Source organism: Pseudovirgaria hyperparasitica, assembly GCF_010093815.1.
Source record: "Pseudovirgaria hyperparasitica strain CBS 121739 unplaced genomic scaffold EJ05scaffold_10, whole genome shotgun sequence".
Lineage (NCBI taxonomy): Eukaryota > Fungi > Ascomycota > Dothideomycetes > Acrospermales > Acrospermaceae > Pseudovirgaria > Pseudovirgaria hyperparasitica.
In genome coordinates, this window is record NW_022985558.1 from 41,295 (window position 1) to 58,254 (window position 16,960).

Consider the following 16,960-nt stretch of genomic DNA (forward strand, 5'->3'; position numbering starts at 1 on the left):
TTTTTAAATTAGACTCTAGTTAATTTAATATATAGTAAAAGATGAATTTTTGGACGTGATTTTAGTAAGGGCGTTAGCGGAGCTAGATAAAACATTATATCTTTTTATAATTCCCTTGGAATTTAACGTATTTCATGACGTTACGGCTACTATGTACGATAATATTTAAAGAGCTTATTTACTATGGAACAACGTTATATCGCGCACGAGCGTGCATGCCAAGAGTTGTACTGAAAAAGTTTCGGACGGATGTTTAACAATAACTCCTAAGTAAGAAAGTCTTTGTTCTAAGCTGGCTATGATAGTCTATTAGACCTATGCATATTATATAACCTTCTCTACTTCTATTACACTCTCGGAAATACCGTCAGATGCAGGGTACGTTGCGGCGATTTTTAGACCAGCTCGTTCGATTAGTGTCTTCCACTGTCGCTCGCTTCGCTCGCCGACCGCCAGGAGCGACATCATGTTCATATCTTGAGTTGATGCCCAGACGCTTGAACCAGTCTCGGGGATACATATCTCATGTACTATGAGCTTCGAATAGCCTGGAGTCATTACGTCTGCTAAATGCTTTAACAGCTCCACATTCTTCTCGTCGGGAAAGTCATGCATAACTTACCTGAGATAATATGCGCGAGCACCTGGACGGTGTTAGCAAGTGATCTCGACATGTGCTGTCATGGGACATAGGTTGGACAGGAAGTACCTCTGGTGACCTCGGGCTGAGATGTGAAAATGTCATGAGCCAAGTGTTCAATATCCAACTCCGGCCTTTTTGGTGCTTTCGCGATCACGTCAGGCGTATCTTGTACATAGAGCTTCCCTGGAAGCTCCTTGAATGCCTCTTTGAGAGCGACGGTACGTTGTCCGAAGTTTCCGCCAACGTCGACGAGCATGGCGGTGTCTCGCGCGGCCTGATAACCATCAATCAAGGCTTGCACTGGATATTGACGGAAGAATTGAGTACTGCCTTGAGCGAGTCCCGTGATTAAGATGCTGAATCCAGCTCCACTTTGAACTCCTCTTGCGGCCTGTTCTCCGAAAATCTCATAAAGAGATTTTCCCTTGACGTCAAACGCGTGCTGTACTGCAGTATCCAGTGCGTTGCTCGGGTTTAAATAGCCTGACGAGCTAAGAAAGCCCGGTAAAGCCTCATAGGTCTTCTTCATGAAGATTGCGCTATCAATGTGTTAACGGTAGGCAAGCGTGTACCTCTGAGTCGAGTCTTCTTACCTATCTCCCAGCCCAACTTCAGCGAATTTGGCAAACGAAGGGCTCAGCGCATACTGATTTGTGGTCCTTTCTTTCACTGCGCCATGTGCCACCAGACCTTTGAGGATGCGACCTAGGGGCGTTATTTGCTCGTGCTCTTAGTAGCAAGACCTCTACGACTTACCGAGGAGTACATCATCGACTTTTACTATCTCGGCAAGTTCCTCTGACTTCCACGGTGTTGGTCGACTAGCAAGAAGAGGGAAGAGTTTGAGGTCCCAGGCAACGTTGAAATATGCATGCTCTGCAGGCTGTATAGCGTCGTCTGTCAGCATAGAAGGTATGTCTAGAGCAATGCTGCAAAAGGGGAGGGCCGGTATACCTGATTACAAATGACACGCGCCAGCATATCGGCGGGCTGCTCAATTGCCCGGCTAAGTGCTGTGCTTGCATCATAAAGGCGAGAGTGTAGCTCCGGGTTATCTTTTAGTCCGGCTGGACTCCTCGTGAAAGCTTCAATGTGAGCTACGAGCTCTGCTGGGGTAATCGAAGAAGACATGCTGTTGAGTAGACGAGAGAACCAAGGTCTGCGAATTAAGAGGAAGAAGAGGAAGAAGAGGAAGAAACAAGACTAATGAGCTCAGATGCCCGGGGAGAGTAGGGTCGTAACGTGTCACAGGACCTACGCTGATTTTGGCATCCCTTGAGTCGCGGGCGGTTAGCATCATATGAATGCATTTGGGGCAGGGCCCCGTGTCCTCGACATATAACATCCAACCACAGGTACATGCTATTCTGCTCTCGTACGTAGTGATATGGCACTAACGATGGCTTTCGGTTGGTTGCAGTTTTACGCCAATATACATGGGTCTGACCGGCTTCGTGATGCATGTGCATACCGTGACAACTGTGCCACCAAAGAATACAAGGAGGTCCTGGCCGTGTCACGATTATTCAGCCCGAGGCATTCATCCACCGTGCCTCTCTTGGCGCTTTTGGCTCGTCGCACATACTACGTACGTATATTGAGAATCTACGACCCTCTCTTAGCTACCTGACGATGTACTCTATACAGTATTAAAATGTCGTCCTTCTGCTTCCTACCCTATCACGTGCTCTCTATGTGGCCCATAAAAGGCCCACTGAAGGCCGATCAAGCTCGACTGAGCAAAAAACCTCCATGCTAGAAGCTTTGGAAAACTGCTTCTGGATCGTAGGCCGCAGCAACATCTTCAAGCCTCTAGAACGTCCCCGATCTGTAGCTTTTCAGTGAGCCGTTCATTTTGAAGTCTTTCCTTCGGGGCATACCTGAGAGGAGTCTTTTCTGGACCAAGCCCGATTGCCGCCGCCAGCAATGCTACTGTGCCATTTGTCGGAGGCGCAAATGCCATGACTGGATCCAGTTTCCGGAAAGGCTCATTGGCTGTAGGCCACTCTGTCCATTCTGCATAGAAGAGACCAGTGTACAGACCAGTGGGATTGAAATTCAGGAAGAAGCCCAATTTAGGATCCGCCTCCATGTACGCGTGCAGTTGTTCAACGCCCTCCAATGCCATGCTGGTTTCATTGTGAGTGTACATGACGAGAGAGTACCAGATCTGATGTAACGGAACCGTATATAGGTCAACCCGAGTTATAACTCCTGCATTGGTCTATCGTCAGTCTTTGAAGAATGCAAGTGGGGTATCGTACCGTAATTATTACCACCACCTCTCAGCAAAGAAGAGATCAGGGTTCTCGTCAGCATTAGCAGTGATAACAGTCGAGTTGGACAAAACAACCTGTGTCGGTGATCAGGCACGTTGCTGTCGAGAGAAAGTCATACTTACTTCGAATTCCTTCACGTTGTCATAGGCTAATCCGTATAGGTTCCCGAAGTATGGCATGCCTCCTAGAAGATATGAGTACAGATCACATCAGGTCGAATCAATCTCACCTCCCAGAATAACGCCGGCGACACCCACATCGCCATCTCTTCCTCCGATAGCACTGACATTATATTTGTCCGTTGCGTTATATACATCTATAAAACTCGCACCTAGTCCAGTACTAACAATCCCTCTAGATACATCGACTGATACTTTATCGCCGGCAGCTTCGAGGTCTATTAAGACTCCGTTTTCTATGCTCGCGAATCTGGGATTTGGGTTGTGCCCCCTGTTTCGGATAGCAAATTTGGACTGGGTGCAAGTCGCAACCTTGAGTGCCGCCAGCACCTCAGTTGTTGTTTGAACTTGAACAAAGCAAGAAGCGGGAAGCCAACAAGTTTGGGACCTTGTACATGTGAGACTCTTTCATTCATCTCGGGAGAGTTTTTACCAGTTCACATCTGTTTCAGGGGTATAAGAAGGGTTTCCAGAGCTTATAGTGCGGTTTCCAAACAATGTCTGGAATATCTTGCACGCAGCTGTGCTCTCACCAGTAGTACCTAACGTCTCCTCGGCGCCATCAATGATTGAAGCGCTTCTCTTGATAGTGGCAACGAGTCGCGAAGAAGCGCCTGATTCGAGATTGGGGCTATATGCCGGGATACTGTTCAGAAGCTGGGTCGAGAGAGGATCCCCAATATGCTCTTCCTCCTTCCCAAGTTCGTAACCCACTCTAGATCCACGGTGGGCGGAAACTGAAGTGCAAATTGCAAAGTTTAAAGTTCGCGATGAGGTCGGCACGTAGTTTATGCTAGCCATGTTACTACCTGATGCAAGACCCTCCATCTAACACTATCTAACATTCCTTTTTTTGAGATGCATCCATCCAACCTGAGTCGCCCTAAGAGAAACCAGACGCCTCCACTCCTTTCCTTACACCTATCAAAATGATAGTTCTACTCGTCTCTGTATTCCCTCGGCCTCTTCGATACTCCCCTATCGGGACGTGTTCGGAGCGGTGTGTCCCCTGCGTCAACAGCCGATTGACTTAAAAATAAAGTAAACATGTCCATCCAAACTGTCCCGTGCCATTCAAGACAATCTGCATCGCGGTGTCAATTTTCTGCTACTCATACATGAACCAAGCGTGTTTCCCAATTTCCGCAGCAGTGAGACGACGGCTAGGCTGAAAAACCAGGACGCTTTCGAGCAGTTGGAGAAAAATGGTGTGCTGATCTTGCAAGAGCTCCGGTACGTGTTTACGAATTTGGGAGTCCAAGGTGCACTCTCGCTTGATCTGGTCATCAAACCACCGGTGTTTTCCTTCTATGTTCGCTAGTAGTCTTTCTTTATCGCAATATGATTCTTGCCATTCTTCTGGTAGGGCTCCAATTGTTTCAGTGGCCATTGCCAACGCCTCCTCGTGGGAACCAAATGCTGTGAGGATTAGCGCCCGAAACGTGTAAATCTCGAACATAAGACAACCAAGAGCCCAGAGGTCAACAGCATAGGAAGGGGGGTACCCGAACTGCATCTCCGGGCTCGAGAATGACACAGGGGTTCCAAGCCCTTCAGGTACGTTGTTTCCGAAGAACGCTTCACCGAAGTCGGTTATAAGAACGTTACCAGACAGTTGTTCTATGTCGAGGCGAGAGTAGTTAAGCGCTTCGACAACATTAGTAGGAGCGAATCCTGGTGCAGGCGTGCCATCGAGGAGTAGGAGCGGAGTCGTCCTAGGCGGTTCCAAATAACGATAAATCTCATCTGCTGTCCACTCTCGAAGACCTTTAATTTCGAAAAGCACGTTGGAATCTGTGAGATCTGGATTCTAATAAGTCAAGGGAATTTCATTCAAACCCGGGATATAGCGCTGACCGCCGTGGCATATACCGGCTGAGTGAAGGGCTGCAAGGCCTTCAGCTAGGTTTTGGGAGGCGACTTTTTGAAATGAAAGTGGAGGTCGTTTGCAGTACATGCTTAAATGACTGAGGCTCGGCCCGCCAATATCTAATACCAAACATTGATGAACCCCATTGGGCCCGCAAATTGTAAATGTTTCGTAGAGGTTTGTGATTTGAGCGCTGGCTGCAGAATTTTTAAGATGCTTTAAGACATTCACCTCATGATCCGATGCGTCTGCTCTGAGGACTTTGAGCGCAACATTTCGATTTTCCTCCAAATCCCGCGCCAGCCAGACGAGTGCGAAGCCTCCGTTTCCCAGTTTGTGAATGATTTTGAACTTTTGCCCAATCATATCGTTCAGGTCAATAGGGTGATGCCCACCAGGTCGATACATATTCACATCCTCGACATGGTCAAAGGCTGGACTCCGGAACAGCGACCGCTGCAGGCGTGAGGAGGATGGCGGCGGGGGTGGCGGTGGCGGCGGTGGCGAGTTTCCAGCATTTTCAGGAGTCATATTCGATGGATGAACGGGTATGAAGCAGAAAGGATCCTTGATGCTCTGAACTGGGGACTTGTTGCTTTGTATCAAGCGCGATCAAAGGATGAGAAGCGGCACGGTTTGATGCAGCCTGCAGGCGGGAGTGTCAATGGACTAGCGTACTCCGATCGGGCATAAATAGAAATTATAGTTATCTCTATTTAAGTCTCTTTCTCTCGATTCTTTCTAAGATATCTACTATTTGAAGATTTTCTAGTATAACTTATCTCTTTACTCTTTTACGCTCTATTCTTTTTATATAAAGTAAGAGTCTATATGGAAGTATAACTACATAACTCTCTAGAGTCTTAGTTCTAGAGTTGTTATAGAAATATAATTCCTTTTAAAAGCGGGGTGTGGGTAAAAAAACACGTGTAACACGTGCCAAGAGTTACGGATCCATCCCGATCTAGCGCAAAACCGAACCTCAATCGGCAGGGTGGCATAAATATCAAATGTACAAAGAAACAGTTTTCATAATAGCACGCAGATTCCATCAACCCGCCTCTGGGATCTTTCCTCGCACAATAATATAACACTCCGAGCACCCCAGCATGACGTTACCATCATGTCCGCTTTGGATAGCAGGTGAGGAGCGCATTACGCGACTCGGTGAACAGTTAGTCTTGCATTCACGGTGGCCCAAACCTCACTCACGACAACTTGCATGTAGAATACCAGTCGAAGATCCAGCAACCGGAGATATTATAGCTTCGTACGTCATGTCGTCAGCTTATTCTCAGCAGTGGCAAGCTCACATTCACAGCTGTAATGGAGCATCCTCGGAAGACGTCAACGAGGCTGTGAGAGTTGCGCACGAATGTTTCAAGTCAGGTATCTGGTCGAAATCGTCGCGGGACCATAGAGCTCAAGTGCTTGAGCGGGCTGCAGATCTCTTGAATCAACGTCTGCCCAGTCTGATCTTACTTGAGTCAAGACAAACTGGTAGAGCCATTCGTGAGATGAAAGCGCAAGTTCCATCTCTGGTGCGATGGTTCAAATACTACGCAGCATTAATTAAGACCGAAGAGCGTTCTGTCCTGCCCACCACCGGGAAGTTACACAACTGGATCGACAGAAAGCCCCTTGGCGTTGTCGCCCAGATCGCGCCCTTCAACCATCCATTACTAATCGCTGTGAAGAAGATTGCCCCGGCTTTAGCGGCAGGCAATAGTGTCATTCTGAAACCATCCGAACTCACTCCTCTGACCTCAATCGAACTTGGAAAGATACTGCAAGAGGCTGGTCTGCCACATGGTGCATTCTCTGTACTTACAGGCTATGGTCATACCACTGGAAAAGCACTTGTTGAGCACCCACTCATCAAAAAAGTAGACATTACAGGTGGAACTCCAGCTGGGCGCATGGTAGGTGCCATCGCCGGTCGTAATCTGGCATCATTCACTGCTGAGCTCGGCGGTAAGGCACCAGTTGTGATCTTTGAAAAGGCCGATATAGATACGGCAGTGAACGGTATAGTTTTCGCGTCGTTTATTGCCTCTGGTCAAACCTGCATTGCTGCTACTCGTATTCTTGTCGAGAAAACCATTTTGAAAGAAGTGCTCAGCAAGCTCAAGACGAAGACAAGGTCAATTGCCCAACGTATAGGCTCACCTCAAAACCCAGAATCGACAATGGGGCCGTTAATTTCAGCAAAACAGCTTTCCATTGTGGAAGACCTCGTTGATGACGCTGTGCGGAATGGTGTTTCAGTTATAGCTGGGGCAAAGAGACTGTCCGGGACGTCTGAACTTGATGGAACGGACTTTTCAAAAGGTTATTTTTACCCACCAACGATACTTACAGATAGTATAAGTTGTAACATTGTCGACACCCGCATTTGGAGGGAAGAGGCATTTGGACCCGTGATTGTTGTCATTGGGTTCGAAGGGGAGGAAGAGGCGCTCAGGCTTGCGAACGATAGCGAGTTTGGCCTGGGGGCTGCTATCTGGACTGAAGATTTATCCCAAGCTTTCCGCTTATCAAACGACATCGACGCAGGTATCTGCTGGAGTCAGTGTCATTGTCTCGCTCTTGATGCTCTCCTGTCATGCTAATCCATCGAACAGTTAATACGCACCATCGGAACGATCCAAGCAGCCCTTGGGGCGGGGTTAAGAACTCGGGTGTGGGTGTTGAGAATGGTGTTGGTAAGTCGTCTAGGAGGACATACATGAATGAATGGGTAAATGCAACTAATGGTGTTTGTTTCAGATGCATACCATGCCTATACCACAACCAAAAGTACTATTATCAACTACGCGACTACGGTTGAAAGACTCTCTTCAGATGACTGGTTCAGCGAAGCGAAAGCAGAAGCACGGTATGGCTAATTAAAGACCAAGATACAAATACGATTGGACACATGCCAGGCGCCACTCATGTACATCCACTAATAGGTCTCTGTCATTTACCCTGAATCATTACATACGTTGCACGGAACGTCCTATAAAGTACCTCTGGGTTTACGTGAATCACCTAGGGTCATGTGAGGGAACGATTTAAACCCCTTCAATACACCGAACAGTCTCGTGTTTAGACGTTAGTGTGGCATGTTTATGGCTTCGAGTGATATAAAGGTGAAGCAAGCTGTTGTTCCCGCTTCATGGTCTGGTAAGTTCCCCAGAACATACTACGATGGCTTTTCCGTAGCTGCAATCGTGTCCTACCGCACGTCAATCTATTTACGCGGGCCTTGGATAGAGCACATCTCATTTGGAAAAAGGTTCCTAATGCGAAGCAGTAGAGCAAAGGAAGAGGTCAATGATTCGATGGAGCGAACATATACTCAAGCATGTCCGACTAAATCATTACGCTCTTCAACCTCTGTGCTTCGTGGTCAGCCCTCAGGACGCCTATCAACTCTTGACCGAACGTCAAGTGAGCCTTTTCCATACTCTCCCGACCAAATAAACGAGAACATAGACACATTCACGCACATAGCATTTTGTTGCTCGCGCTTCACCGGCATCCATAGCCCTTCACCACGTTTTCGGAAACTAGGTGTCAAGCCGAATGCTAGTATACAGATCAGTGCGCGGCATTTGTTAGGCTGACAGTGCAAAGGAGCCCTAGGTAAGGGGTTTTACAAGACTAGCAGCTAGGGGCGAGGCGCCTAATGTGCATCGAGAGCAAGTATTTGCCTGTTTGAAGTTGATAGTAAGCGGGCTTACTTTAAACACAGTCTTGGAGCATCGCCTCGAAACGAATAGTGTGAATGATCTAGCGCTTAGCAGACCCTCAAACCACAGCATTCGACGCTGCCGCCATGCACAACAACCTCGCGTCCGAAGTACATTCTGGCAACGTCCGACACGAATTCCACACTATTGGTACTCCAAACATCCAATCCCATGCGTCCAATGTCGTCTGTACCAATGTGAATTACCTCTTTATCGTCCACTTCACTCTCACCCGTTGTGTTCTCATCTGCGTCCTCAATGATGTCCACAAGTGTTGATACCAACTGACCTGTAAGACGATGGAAGTACGCGATGATCCCAGTATGAAGGCCAGCATCCTCAGCATGTATACCTGCATGACTGGAAGAAATGCTCCTCGATTTGCCATTGCTATTGGCACGAGTGATTCCAGGCTTCATTGGTACATGGTCCACGAGATGTCCTATAATGTGCCTTTCTTTCTCGTCTTCTTCGGCTAAAGCAGTATCGTGTTCACCAGCTGATGCCCACCACATGAAACCGGAGTAGGCTAACTGACTCCAGGTCATAGGTTCGATCAGATTTTCATCATAGCCAGGGTCGTCCATTGATGATTCTCTTGATGTGGCAGACTGAAGAATTGAGCGTGAGTAATCGTCTTCGGGGTCTTCGCTATCATTTTCATCATCGTCGCCATCTTCATATGTCGTTACTGAATCGCGGATCTTGGTAAATTCACTGTGAAGTAAGTTCCACCGACGAAGATCTCGTTGCGTAGCCTTGATAACAGAGCCATCAGCTGTCCTGATTATCGGCCACCCTCTTTGTTCTGGTACGTGTTCGGAAACCGGAGGCAACTCAACCATAATATCGTACAGCTCTTTCTTCAGCGCAAGTATTTCGTCGGTTGTGCATGCGAGGAATCCAAACGGTCCGTAGGTGTGGTCACCTTCATCTGCTGGCCGCTCTCTCATGGCTTCCCTTATCGCTGTAGCCTCTCTCTCTAGTAACGGTATGTCATGAATGCCAATCTGAAAAAGAGGTCGTATCCTCTGCAGTCTTTCTGTATCTTGCGAGAGTAATTCTGAGAGAGACGAAGGCATGTTGGAAAGTATAGATATATCAAAGACTTAGATCTTGTTAGTTGAGGTTTAGTAGTAAGTGGCAGTAACGTACCAAACTCGCATGCTCGCTTTACAGGTGGAGCCGTCATGAGCACTATCCGTTTCCTTAGCAATGCTACTCTCCACAGAGGAAATATGAGGGGCCCAAAAGTGTCCACAAATTCCATCATAGACAAAGCAGGGTGAAATAAAGGAAGTGTCTTGTCGTCAGTAATGACGTTGATCAGGTTCGATAACGCTCGTCTTCGGCTATGCTGTTTTGGCGAAGTGTTTCCAAGACTCCCATTAGATATCTCTGTAACATGTGCTTCGTCCTCGACATACGCCTTGTGTTCCTCCCAAAATTGTTCGAGAATGTCTGTTCGTAAACAATCGTGCGCCAAGATGCTGTAGATGTATCAGCAAATGCCAGGCTTTAGATTCCAAGACTAACCGAGCCATGTCGCGGAGTCGCTGAGCATGCAACCAGCCTCTGCCAAGTCTAGCATTGCCGTTACTCAACGGAATAAGGATCCCGACTGCAACCAGTGCTGCATTTCGCTCTTCCTCCCCTGCCGGCGCATTCACAAAAGCGCTAAGCCCGGCATACTGGTCTTCAACAAAGTATCTTCTAGGGTCTCAGTTCATGAGCGTATACTTATGCCTGAAAGCTTACACCAGATCCTCTTTCACTCCGTGCAGGCCAGAAGGAAGCGATTTGAACTCGACCGAGCCATCAAGCGGTACTGCGTCAAGCCATGTCAGCGTAATGTTAATGATTAGTCCACAGTTGATACATACCACCAGGCGCGCTCCGTTTCCAAGTAATGGTATAGCTAGCGCATATCAGGCTGGGCAGGCTCTCGACGTGCAAGTGTTGTAATCGGTGAACTATGCCCACTTACCCAATCTTTAGATCGAACTTGATCAGGAAAGCCGCGGAGAGAGGTGGCGGCCCGGATGGGTCCAAGGCCGCTGACTTAATCATGCTCACATCATCGTGTTGAATAGCCATTATCTCTGGGGCATCGTAGGGGTGGCATAGATGCGTGACATGGGAACAGTTGGATTGTTGATTCACGGCAATGGATGCGCCAAGATGAGTACCACTTCAACATGGTAGGTGGTTCGAGGGCAATATTAGGGCTAGGCTTAATCCGGCCTGTGGTGTGGGGATTCCATTCCAAAGCACTGCACGAAACACCGCCTGAAGTCAAGGTTTATCTATGGTGTATAGTCGTTATTCTTAAACGGTGCTAACTGATCTAGAAGCGTACATGATCACGCAAGCAGAGCTGACCGGCTTTACTGTAACATACTATCAAGGCTTTCCCCCAAAGTCTCCTCGATCATCTTAATCCATCTCTGTGTCTCTTTTTCCACATCCTCATCATCATCTTCTTGTAATTCGGCAATGAAAGGTATCATCTCTGCTAATAGACCCAGCCAATCTTCTCCAAGAGTCTCGGTCAAACATTGTTCACACCTGACTGCAGCAAGACGGATTGCTGGATTGTCTGAGCGGAACATCTGCATGATGAACGAGTTCAGTTCCTTGAGCAGGTCTGCTGACGATGCGGCACTTGCTAGAGCCGTTACAGTGGGAATAATGAGGGCAGAAACTTTCGTCGGCAGAGTCTTAGCTAAAAGGCCCGTGATAGGGCCTGCTAGAGCGGTGAAATGTGACGGGGATTGCCAAAAATCTGTAGGAGTCAATAATGTTGCACATGGTTGTGAATCATCATGCTTACCATCTTCGTCGTGTTCGAAGCTCTTCTGGAGCGCTCGCAGAACGTTTCCAGTCAGCTTCTCACCTTCTGGTCCGGAGACAGGGTTTATCAAGATATGTGCAGAATGGTCTAGGACTGAGCCAGAATAATTTGTGACAATCGATCTCAAGCGATCGAAGAAGATGATCAAGAAGCTATAGAAGCTGATTGACCGGCGCATACGGCCTGACTGGTCCTTACTGGACAGATCCGTTTGCGCCCAAGCAGCGAAACGGGAGAAGAAGGGTCGAAACGTGGCATCGTTAAGTTTCAGGACCATAGAGATGGTAGCATCAGTAATGAAACGCTCAATAGCTTCGACTTCTTCCTCATCAAGTTTGCGTTTCTCTGAAGCTGTCGCATTCGTGTTTCGCAGGTCAAACCCTTGAAGCAAAGCCTGAAACAAAGCCTCGCTGTTCTTCAAAACGACTGACTTCGTGCTGTTTTTAAGTGACATATCTAGTGCCTTAATATGTTCTAGTAGGCCCAGGTATCCTGAATTGACGGCGCTAGGCCAAGTTTGGTTCAGAGCCTGAAACCGTTCCTTTGGTTCAACTACTGTGCTCAGCAGTAGATAGAATTGACGGCGCCACTGTTCTGTCTCCTCCTCTCCTTCATCGCTTGCTGCAGATCTATGTGAGAGCTCTAGCGCTGCTTTAATGTAATCGCCGATGAAGATGAAGGGCAGATGCTCAACCACTGCGCAAATGAGACCGTATGCAGCATTTTGGAGCGATGAATTTGAGGTTAAGCCCTCACGGAGCTGATCAAACGCAATGGATAAAGTTGCCGGAACCAAAGGAATAAAAGAGTTTCCAAGTACCTCAACGATCGACGACAAGCAATGTAATGCGATAATCTTAAGGCGCACGTTGCTTGACTTCAGTATTTGAGATCCCAGAATTGTTCGTCCCGTGCTCAAGATTGCATCGCTGTCTTTCTTCCCGAATGATGTTGATATCTGATCAACACAAGCTATGGCTAGCTCTTTTAGTGTAAGATTGCTTGAATCATCCAAAATCCGAAGTACTTGTGGTAGAAAAGCTATGTATTCCCGGACAGCTCGCAGGTCCTTGTGTTTCACTGCTTTTGCTCGTGTTTGAATAGCTTTCAAGGCGGTTCGCTTGATATCTTCATCTGATCGAGAAAGTAGTTCTTGCGCAATTCTTACGAGTTCGATTGGAGGTGGTAGATTCAAAGTTGCGAGAATGACCTGTCGAGATATGGAAAGCATATCTTTCTGTGACGCAAGTGTTGATGAAATTGCAATAGCTTTTTCAATCAGAGTAATCGTGGCTTTCCTTACGGCTTTCTCGTGGTCTCCACCATCTTTGAAAGCTTTGGCAAGAGGCCCGCGAAGGCTCGTGTTGTCCGCTGACCTGCCAATGTTCAGAAGGAGATTTTCGAATGTTTTGGTAGACTCTTGAGGACTCTTCTCATTGAGATTAAATAATGCATCTCCTAGCTGTCTCTTTGTTTTTGGTTTCATGGCGTCCTCGAGTATATCCAATGATTGTTTTAGCGCGTTCATGGCAATCAAAGGATCAAAGAGACGTAGCAACTCAGGTATAAATCGTTGCACGGTAGTATCGACCGGATGTCGGTCGAACAGGAGAGTCAGGGTAGGCGCAAGTGCATCATCCGGCCCAAGGGTCTCAATAAGCTGACTGAAAAGATTAAGACGACGATGGGATGGGATATGCTCGAAAGCTGCTGTGAAGCTCAATAGTAGCTCAGCTATTCCCAAAACGAAATTGCGGTTTTTCTTGCGGAGAGAAGCAGCCAAGGGAGGGACAATACACCGAACAGTCTAGTAGTGAACATTAGCATACTCGAAAAGGTACGTTCAGAGGAGTGCATGTACCTGATCAATAACGTGGGCCGTGTAGTCATCGCCCTGTCGAAGTAACGTCGACCCCATGAAAGTAAATATTGGCATAACGCTATGAAGAACCGTCTCAGGAAGCCACGAGGCCAAGCTAGAGATGAGTAGTAAAGCTGCATTTTGGACCTGGGGGCCATTGGTGCGGCGCACACAGTCGACCAGTAAGTCGGCCCTGATGACAGAAGGGTCAAACCCGGATGGGGATGTTCCCTACTCAAGTCAGTATGCTAGACTTGCATGATCATTTGATTTGGCGTACCTTGGCTGCGTTGACTATTGATAGCAATGACCCAATGTTTAAATTCTGTAGATAGACCATGTTCGAGTTTGAGACTGTTCGGTAATGCTGAAGCTCACCAAGGACGTAGAACAAGCCCTTGAGTAACTCGACATGGCCTTCTTGTTTGGAATTGTCGACTATCTCCAGTATGATAGTGACACGTCTCAAGTTTATGCTAAGCTGGTCGGCAGGCAACGGTCGCGAATCTGAAAGTTTTTGCCTTTTCATTGCCTCTGGGGATCCACTGGGCTCTTGACGACGCTTTCTGGCTACCTGGTTGGGCGAACCTACGTCCTCCGAAGGTTGGCCTACTATCTTGTATTCGTGGCCAGTGCACGGAGGGATACTTTCCAAGAGGCCCACTAAGGTATGAACTGGAAGTGGCACCGCCCGTATGATTTCAAGAGCAGCTCCGGATGAGTTGATCTGACTTGACTCATTGGAAGACTTGAGACTGAGATCTAGAAGAAAGGTCGCCATTGCATCTCTCGCAGAAGCCTTCATCTGGGGCCAAAGCTCCTTGACTCGTTCAAAAGCTCTCTCCAACGTTTCTGCTCTTGCTTTGAGTGCATCTCCCGATAAAATTGATCGCAGCAATTGCATCGCCCCATTATCACGAGGATGTATCACAGTCAAATGTTGCTCGTCAACCTTTCGGAGGTCCAGATGCTCTTGTGTAGCGAGCTGACGTGCCGTCTTCTCCTTCAAGCTAAACCAGCTGCGCGCAGAAGGGATGAGATACTTCGAGCGGGCGTAAGCGGCAGATTTCCCGATCGAGTGGATCATGTCATAAACATTGATCCGCACTCTTAACGGAGATTTTGTAGCATGGCTGGCAAGAAAATTCGCCAGGGAAGTGCGGAGCGCAGATTTGAGTTCTATTGTCGTTTCCGCTTTCATTTCTGTCTTGTCCTTGCCAGACAGTGCCAATTTGATCAATTGCCGAATGCGAGCTTCATCAAGAATACATTCTTCCAGGTATGGTGTCAGAACTAAGCTTGCAACCTTTAATGCATCGTCCAATAACAACCATTCCAGTCCAGCTTTGCCGTCTGGATATATACTGGTCCCCCAAAACTTGACGCCATTATTCTTTTTTGCAAGCTTGAGCGCTTTCTCAAAAGCGATCGTGGCTTCTGAGGCCGATCGACGGACAGTTGGTGATTCATCGGCCAACGCATTCAGCAAGTATGGTATGAGAATCTGAGGGTCAGCTCGGCCGGCCATAGTATTAAGACACTTAGTGATTTGCGTCCAGGCCGAACCTCGGACCACTGCAGGGTACTGTGTTGAGGTCATGTGTAGTAGCAGAGCGTTCATGAACTCGTTTTCTTTGTCCTGATAAGACGCAAGGCATGGGAGTGACATGATCACATCTGGTGTTTTCCTGATAGCGACTGCTAAAACGTAAGCGCGAGCAAATTCCTTGAACAATGGCATCCCGACGACTTCTATGAGAGCTGTTGGTAGCGTCTCCGGTTCCGCATTTTGAAGCATGCCCAACAGAATATTAAGTTGACCCTCACGAGTATCTGCTCCGTCCTCTTCCGTCATATCCACGTCACCCATATTCACATCCTGTAATCCGGTCGAGATGGATAAGACTTGTCCGAGCTTTAGTTCCAATGTATCCACATCCGTGCTTTCCCCGTCTAATATTGACTGAATAAGTTTCGGACCGGCTGTATTCGATATCTGGTTGAGCATCGACGCAAGAGAATGTCCAATGGCAGGCGAGTAGGCGGGGTCCTTCGATGCAAGGCGAACGACAGCTTTGAGTATGGGTTTGAGGTGATTGTCTACAATTAGACCGCGACTGATCAGATTACCCACAAGCTCGATTCGAGCTTCATCAAGATTAGCTGGTTTTTCAAGGATACCGAGGATGACACCGAGAGAGAGTCGGTCGACTCGACATTGTTGGGACACAGCGGCTAACTTCAGATCTAGATTCGCAATCTTGAGAGATCGTTTGAGCACTTTCTTGGGAAGTCTCGTTGCTTTTCGTTCTTGTGCGATCACTGCAAGACAAACGAGGCAGCTGTCCTCGATTGCGTCCTGGTGACTACTCATAGCAGCTTCCAGCATACCATCCAAAACCCTATCCTCAAGAATGGTCTTGGACACGAAGACCATGATTACCATATAGCACGCTACCATCATTTCCTGGCAGTGCTTAAAAGACAATCCCTCATTGAGAACTGGAAGAATAAACATTAATATGTCCTCCTCTTTCTGTCGCTGCACAACTCCTCGCCCAGAGCGCGCCATCGTAACCATGCTATCTAGAGCTTGGGTCGCCAGACTCGCCCAGAATGATAACAAGATCGGAGACTGCTGATGCTCCCGTACCAATTTGAGAGTGTAGCTATTTATAGCTGAGAACAGGGGCCTATTGGTCGTTGCAGCTGATGTGATTGCCGTTCGCGGTGGATTCTGATACGAAGCAAGATAGGGTTGTAGGAATCTATACGAATGCGGCAGGTGGCGTGGTATTATCGATAGGAGCGTCTGGAAAATGGGAGTCTCGTGGTATGGGAGGAAAGTTGTCAAAGTATACTCTATGTTGTGTTCGTGTATTCTCGGGAATGATTAGCATGACATGAGGGCCGGCGTCCTATGTGCTTACCGAAACCTCCGCACTAACCACTCTACAGCTTTCAGTGCAGGTTTAAGCAGAAGTCTGCCGCTGACCTGACCAAGGAAGCTTTCGATAACGTTGTCCAAATTCCTATTCTCCTCTGCAGTCATCTGCATCCTGTCCTCGGTCTTGCTCTGATCGCTGAAGAGATTCTTCGAGAATGAGGCGAAAGCATTGTCGATAGAGCATAGCTCTTTAAACCCTTCTACACAAATCTGAAAGATCGTATCAAAGTCCTGCGACACTGCGATTTTCGGATCGAACAGCAATGATTTTCCATGAGCCGTCCGCTGCGCTTTGAGGTCAAGTGTATTGGTGGTGTTCGCGTTAATAGCAGCCAGTTGCTGCTGGAGAGTTGTCGCCATGATCTTACTTTTGTATTGTGAATCGGCGTCTGAGCATGTTGTTTTACCCTACTCTTCGACTGTAAGTGTTTGCTGCGATCATTTCGATGAGGTTGCGCCTGTAGTAGAATTTCGTTGCCAAGATTTAAATTAAAGCGGGGCCACTTGAGCTCAGGCACTCCACCCGTCCCCACTCAGCTACGGCATCCATCTATTGCAACCTATCCGAGGATCAAGGTGTGTCGAGTCGG

The 16,960-nt window shown here is 47.8% G+C and overlaps 6 protein-coding genes across 6 annotated transcripts; 1 reads left to right on the forward strand and 5 right to left on the reverse strand.

Annotated features, from left to right (window-relative positions):
- Positions 1-324: 324 nt before the first annotated feature.
- EJ05DRAFT_538939 (putative Sterigmatocystin 8-O-methyltransferase) lies at positions 325-2,098 on the reverse strand (the record flags this gene model as incomplete). Its single annotated transcript, XM_033749488.1, has 5 exons — positions 1,598-2,098; positions 1,400-1,526; positions 1,237-1,348; positions 710-1,182; positions 325-617 (listed from the first exon to the last, which is right to left on the reverse strand). Exons 1-5 carry the CDS (start codon positions 1,772-1,774, stop codon positions 325-327), a joined length of 1,182 nt encoding a protein of 393 aa, XP_033599243.1. The 5' UTR covers positions 1,775-2,098.
- A 357-nt stretch (positions 2,099-2,455) lies between these two features.
- On the reverse strand, positions 2,456-3,902 carry EJ05DRAFT_486825 (FAD-binding domain-containing protein; the record flags this gene model as incomplete). Its single annotated transcript, XM_033745568.1, has 5 exons — positions 2,456-2,471; positions 2,524-2,813; positions 3,045-3,106; positions 3,152-3,489; positions 3,535-3,902. 5 exons carry the CDS (start codon positions 3,900-3,902, stop codon positions 2,456-2,458), a joined length of 1,074 nt encoding a protein of 357 aa, XP_033599244.1.
- Positions 3,881-5,635, reverse strand: EJ05DRAFT_538940 (kinase-like protein). The gene is made up of 2 exons (XM_033749489.1): positions 4,959-5,635; positions 3,881-4,904 (listed from the first exon to the last, which is right to left on the reverse strand). The coding sequence occupies exons 1-2, from the start codon at positions 5,500-5,502 to the stop codon at positions 4,210-4,212; spliced, it is 1,239 nt and encodes a 412-aa protein (XP_033599245.1). The 5' UTR covers positions 5,503-5,635; the 3' UTR covers positions 3,881-4,209.
- A 139-nt stretch (positions 5,636-5,774) lies between these two features.
- EJ05DRAFT_43929 (aldehyde dehydrogenase-like protein) lies at positions 5,775-7,969 on the forward strand. The gene is made up of 5 exons (XM_033741866.1): positions 5,775-6,145; positions 6,200-6,241; positions 6,293-7,539; positions 7,596-7,676; positions 7,741-7,969. Exons 1-5 carry the CDS (start codon positions 6,081-6,083, stop codon positions 7,857-7,859), a joined length of 1,554 nt encoding a protein of 517 aa, XP_033599246.1. The 5' UTR covers positions 5,775-6,080; the 3' UTR covers positions 7,860-7,969.
- A 786-nt stretch (positions 7,970-8,755) lies between these two features.
- Positions 8,756-10,805, reverse strand: EJ05DRAFT_501351 (uncharacterized protein; the record flags this gene model as incomplete). The annotated part of the gene is made up of 6 exons (XM_033747107.1): positions 8,756-9,816; positions 9,864-10,198; positions 10,245-10,418; positions 10,467-10,536; positions 10,592-10,626; positions 10,696-10,805. The coding sequence occupies 6 exons, from the start codon at positions 10,803-10,805 to the stop codon at positions 8,756-8,758; spliced, it is 1,785 nt and encodes a 594-aa protein (XP_033599247.1).
- A 206-nt stretch (positions 10,806-11,011) lies between these two features.
- Positions 11,012-16,805, reverse strand: EJ05DRAFT_532175 (U3 small nucleolar RNA-associated protein 10). Its single transcript, XM_033749063.1, has 5 exons — positions 16,354-16,805; positions 13,704-16,305; positions 13,424-13,654; positions 11,542-13,369; positions 11,012-11,493 (listed from the first exon to the last, which is right to left on the reverse strand). The coding sequence occupies exons 1-5, from the start codon at positions 16,728-16,730 to the stop codon at positions 11,096-11,098; spliced, it is 5,436 nt and encodes a 1,811-aa protein (XP_033599248.1). The 5' UTR covers positions 16,731-16,805; the 3' UTR covers positions 11,012-11,095.
- Between the last annotated feature and the right edge of the window lie 155 nt (positions 16,806-16,960).

Excerpts from the sequence above, each read along its gene's own strand:
- EJ05DRAFT_532175 (XM_033749063.1), bottom strand. The coding sequence starts at position 16,730 with ATGGCGACAACTCTCCAGCAGCAACTGGCTGCTATTAACGCGAACACC. Across the intron at positions 16,306-16,353 it reads TGGTTAGTGCGGAGGTTTCG|AATACACGAACACAACATAG; the intron begins GTAAGCACATAG and ends ATCATTCCCGAG. Across the intron at positions 13,655-13,703 it reads CAATAGTCAACGCAGCCAAG|GGAACATCCCCATCCGGGTT; the intron begins GTACGCCAAATC and ends TGACTTGAGTAG.
- EJ05DRAFT_43929 (XM_033741866.1), top strand. The coding sequence starts at position 6,081 with ATGACGTTACCATCATGTCCGCTTTGGATAGCAGGTGAGGAGCGCATT. Across the intron at positions 6,146-6,199 it reads ATTACGCGACTCGGTGAACA|AATACCAGTCGAAGATCCAG; the intron begins GTTAGTCTTGCA and ends ACTTGCATGTAG. Across the intron at positions 7,540-7,595 it reads CGACGCAGGTATCTGCTGGA|TTAATACGCACCATCGGAAC; the intron begins GTCAGTGTCATT and ends TCCATCGAACAG.
- EJ05DRAFT_538940 (XM_033749489.1), bottom strand. The coding sequence starts at position 5,502 with ATGACTCCTGAAAATGCTGGAAACTCGCCACCGCCGCCACCGCCACCC. Across the intron at positions 4,905-4,958 it reads AGCCGGTATATGCCACGGCG|ATCTCACAGATTCCAACGTG; the intron begins GTCAGCGCTATA and ends ATTAGAATCCAG.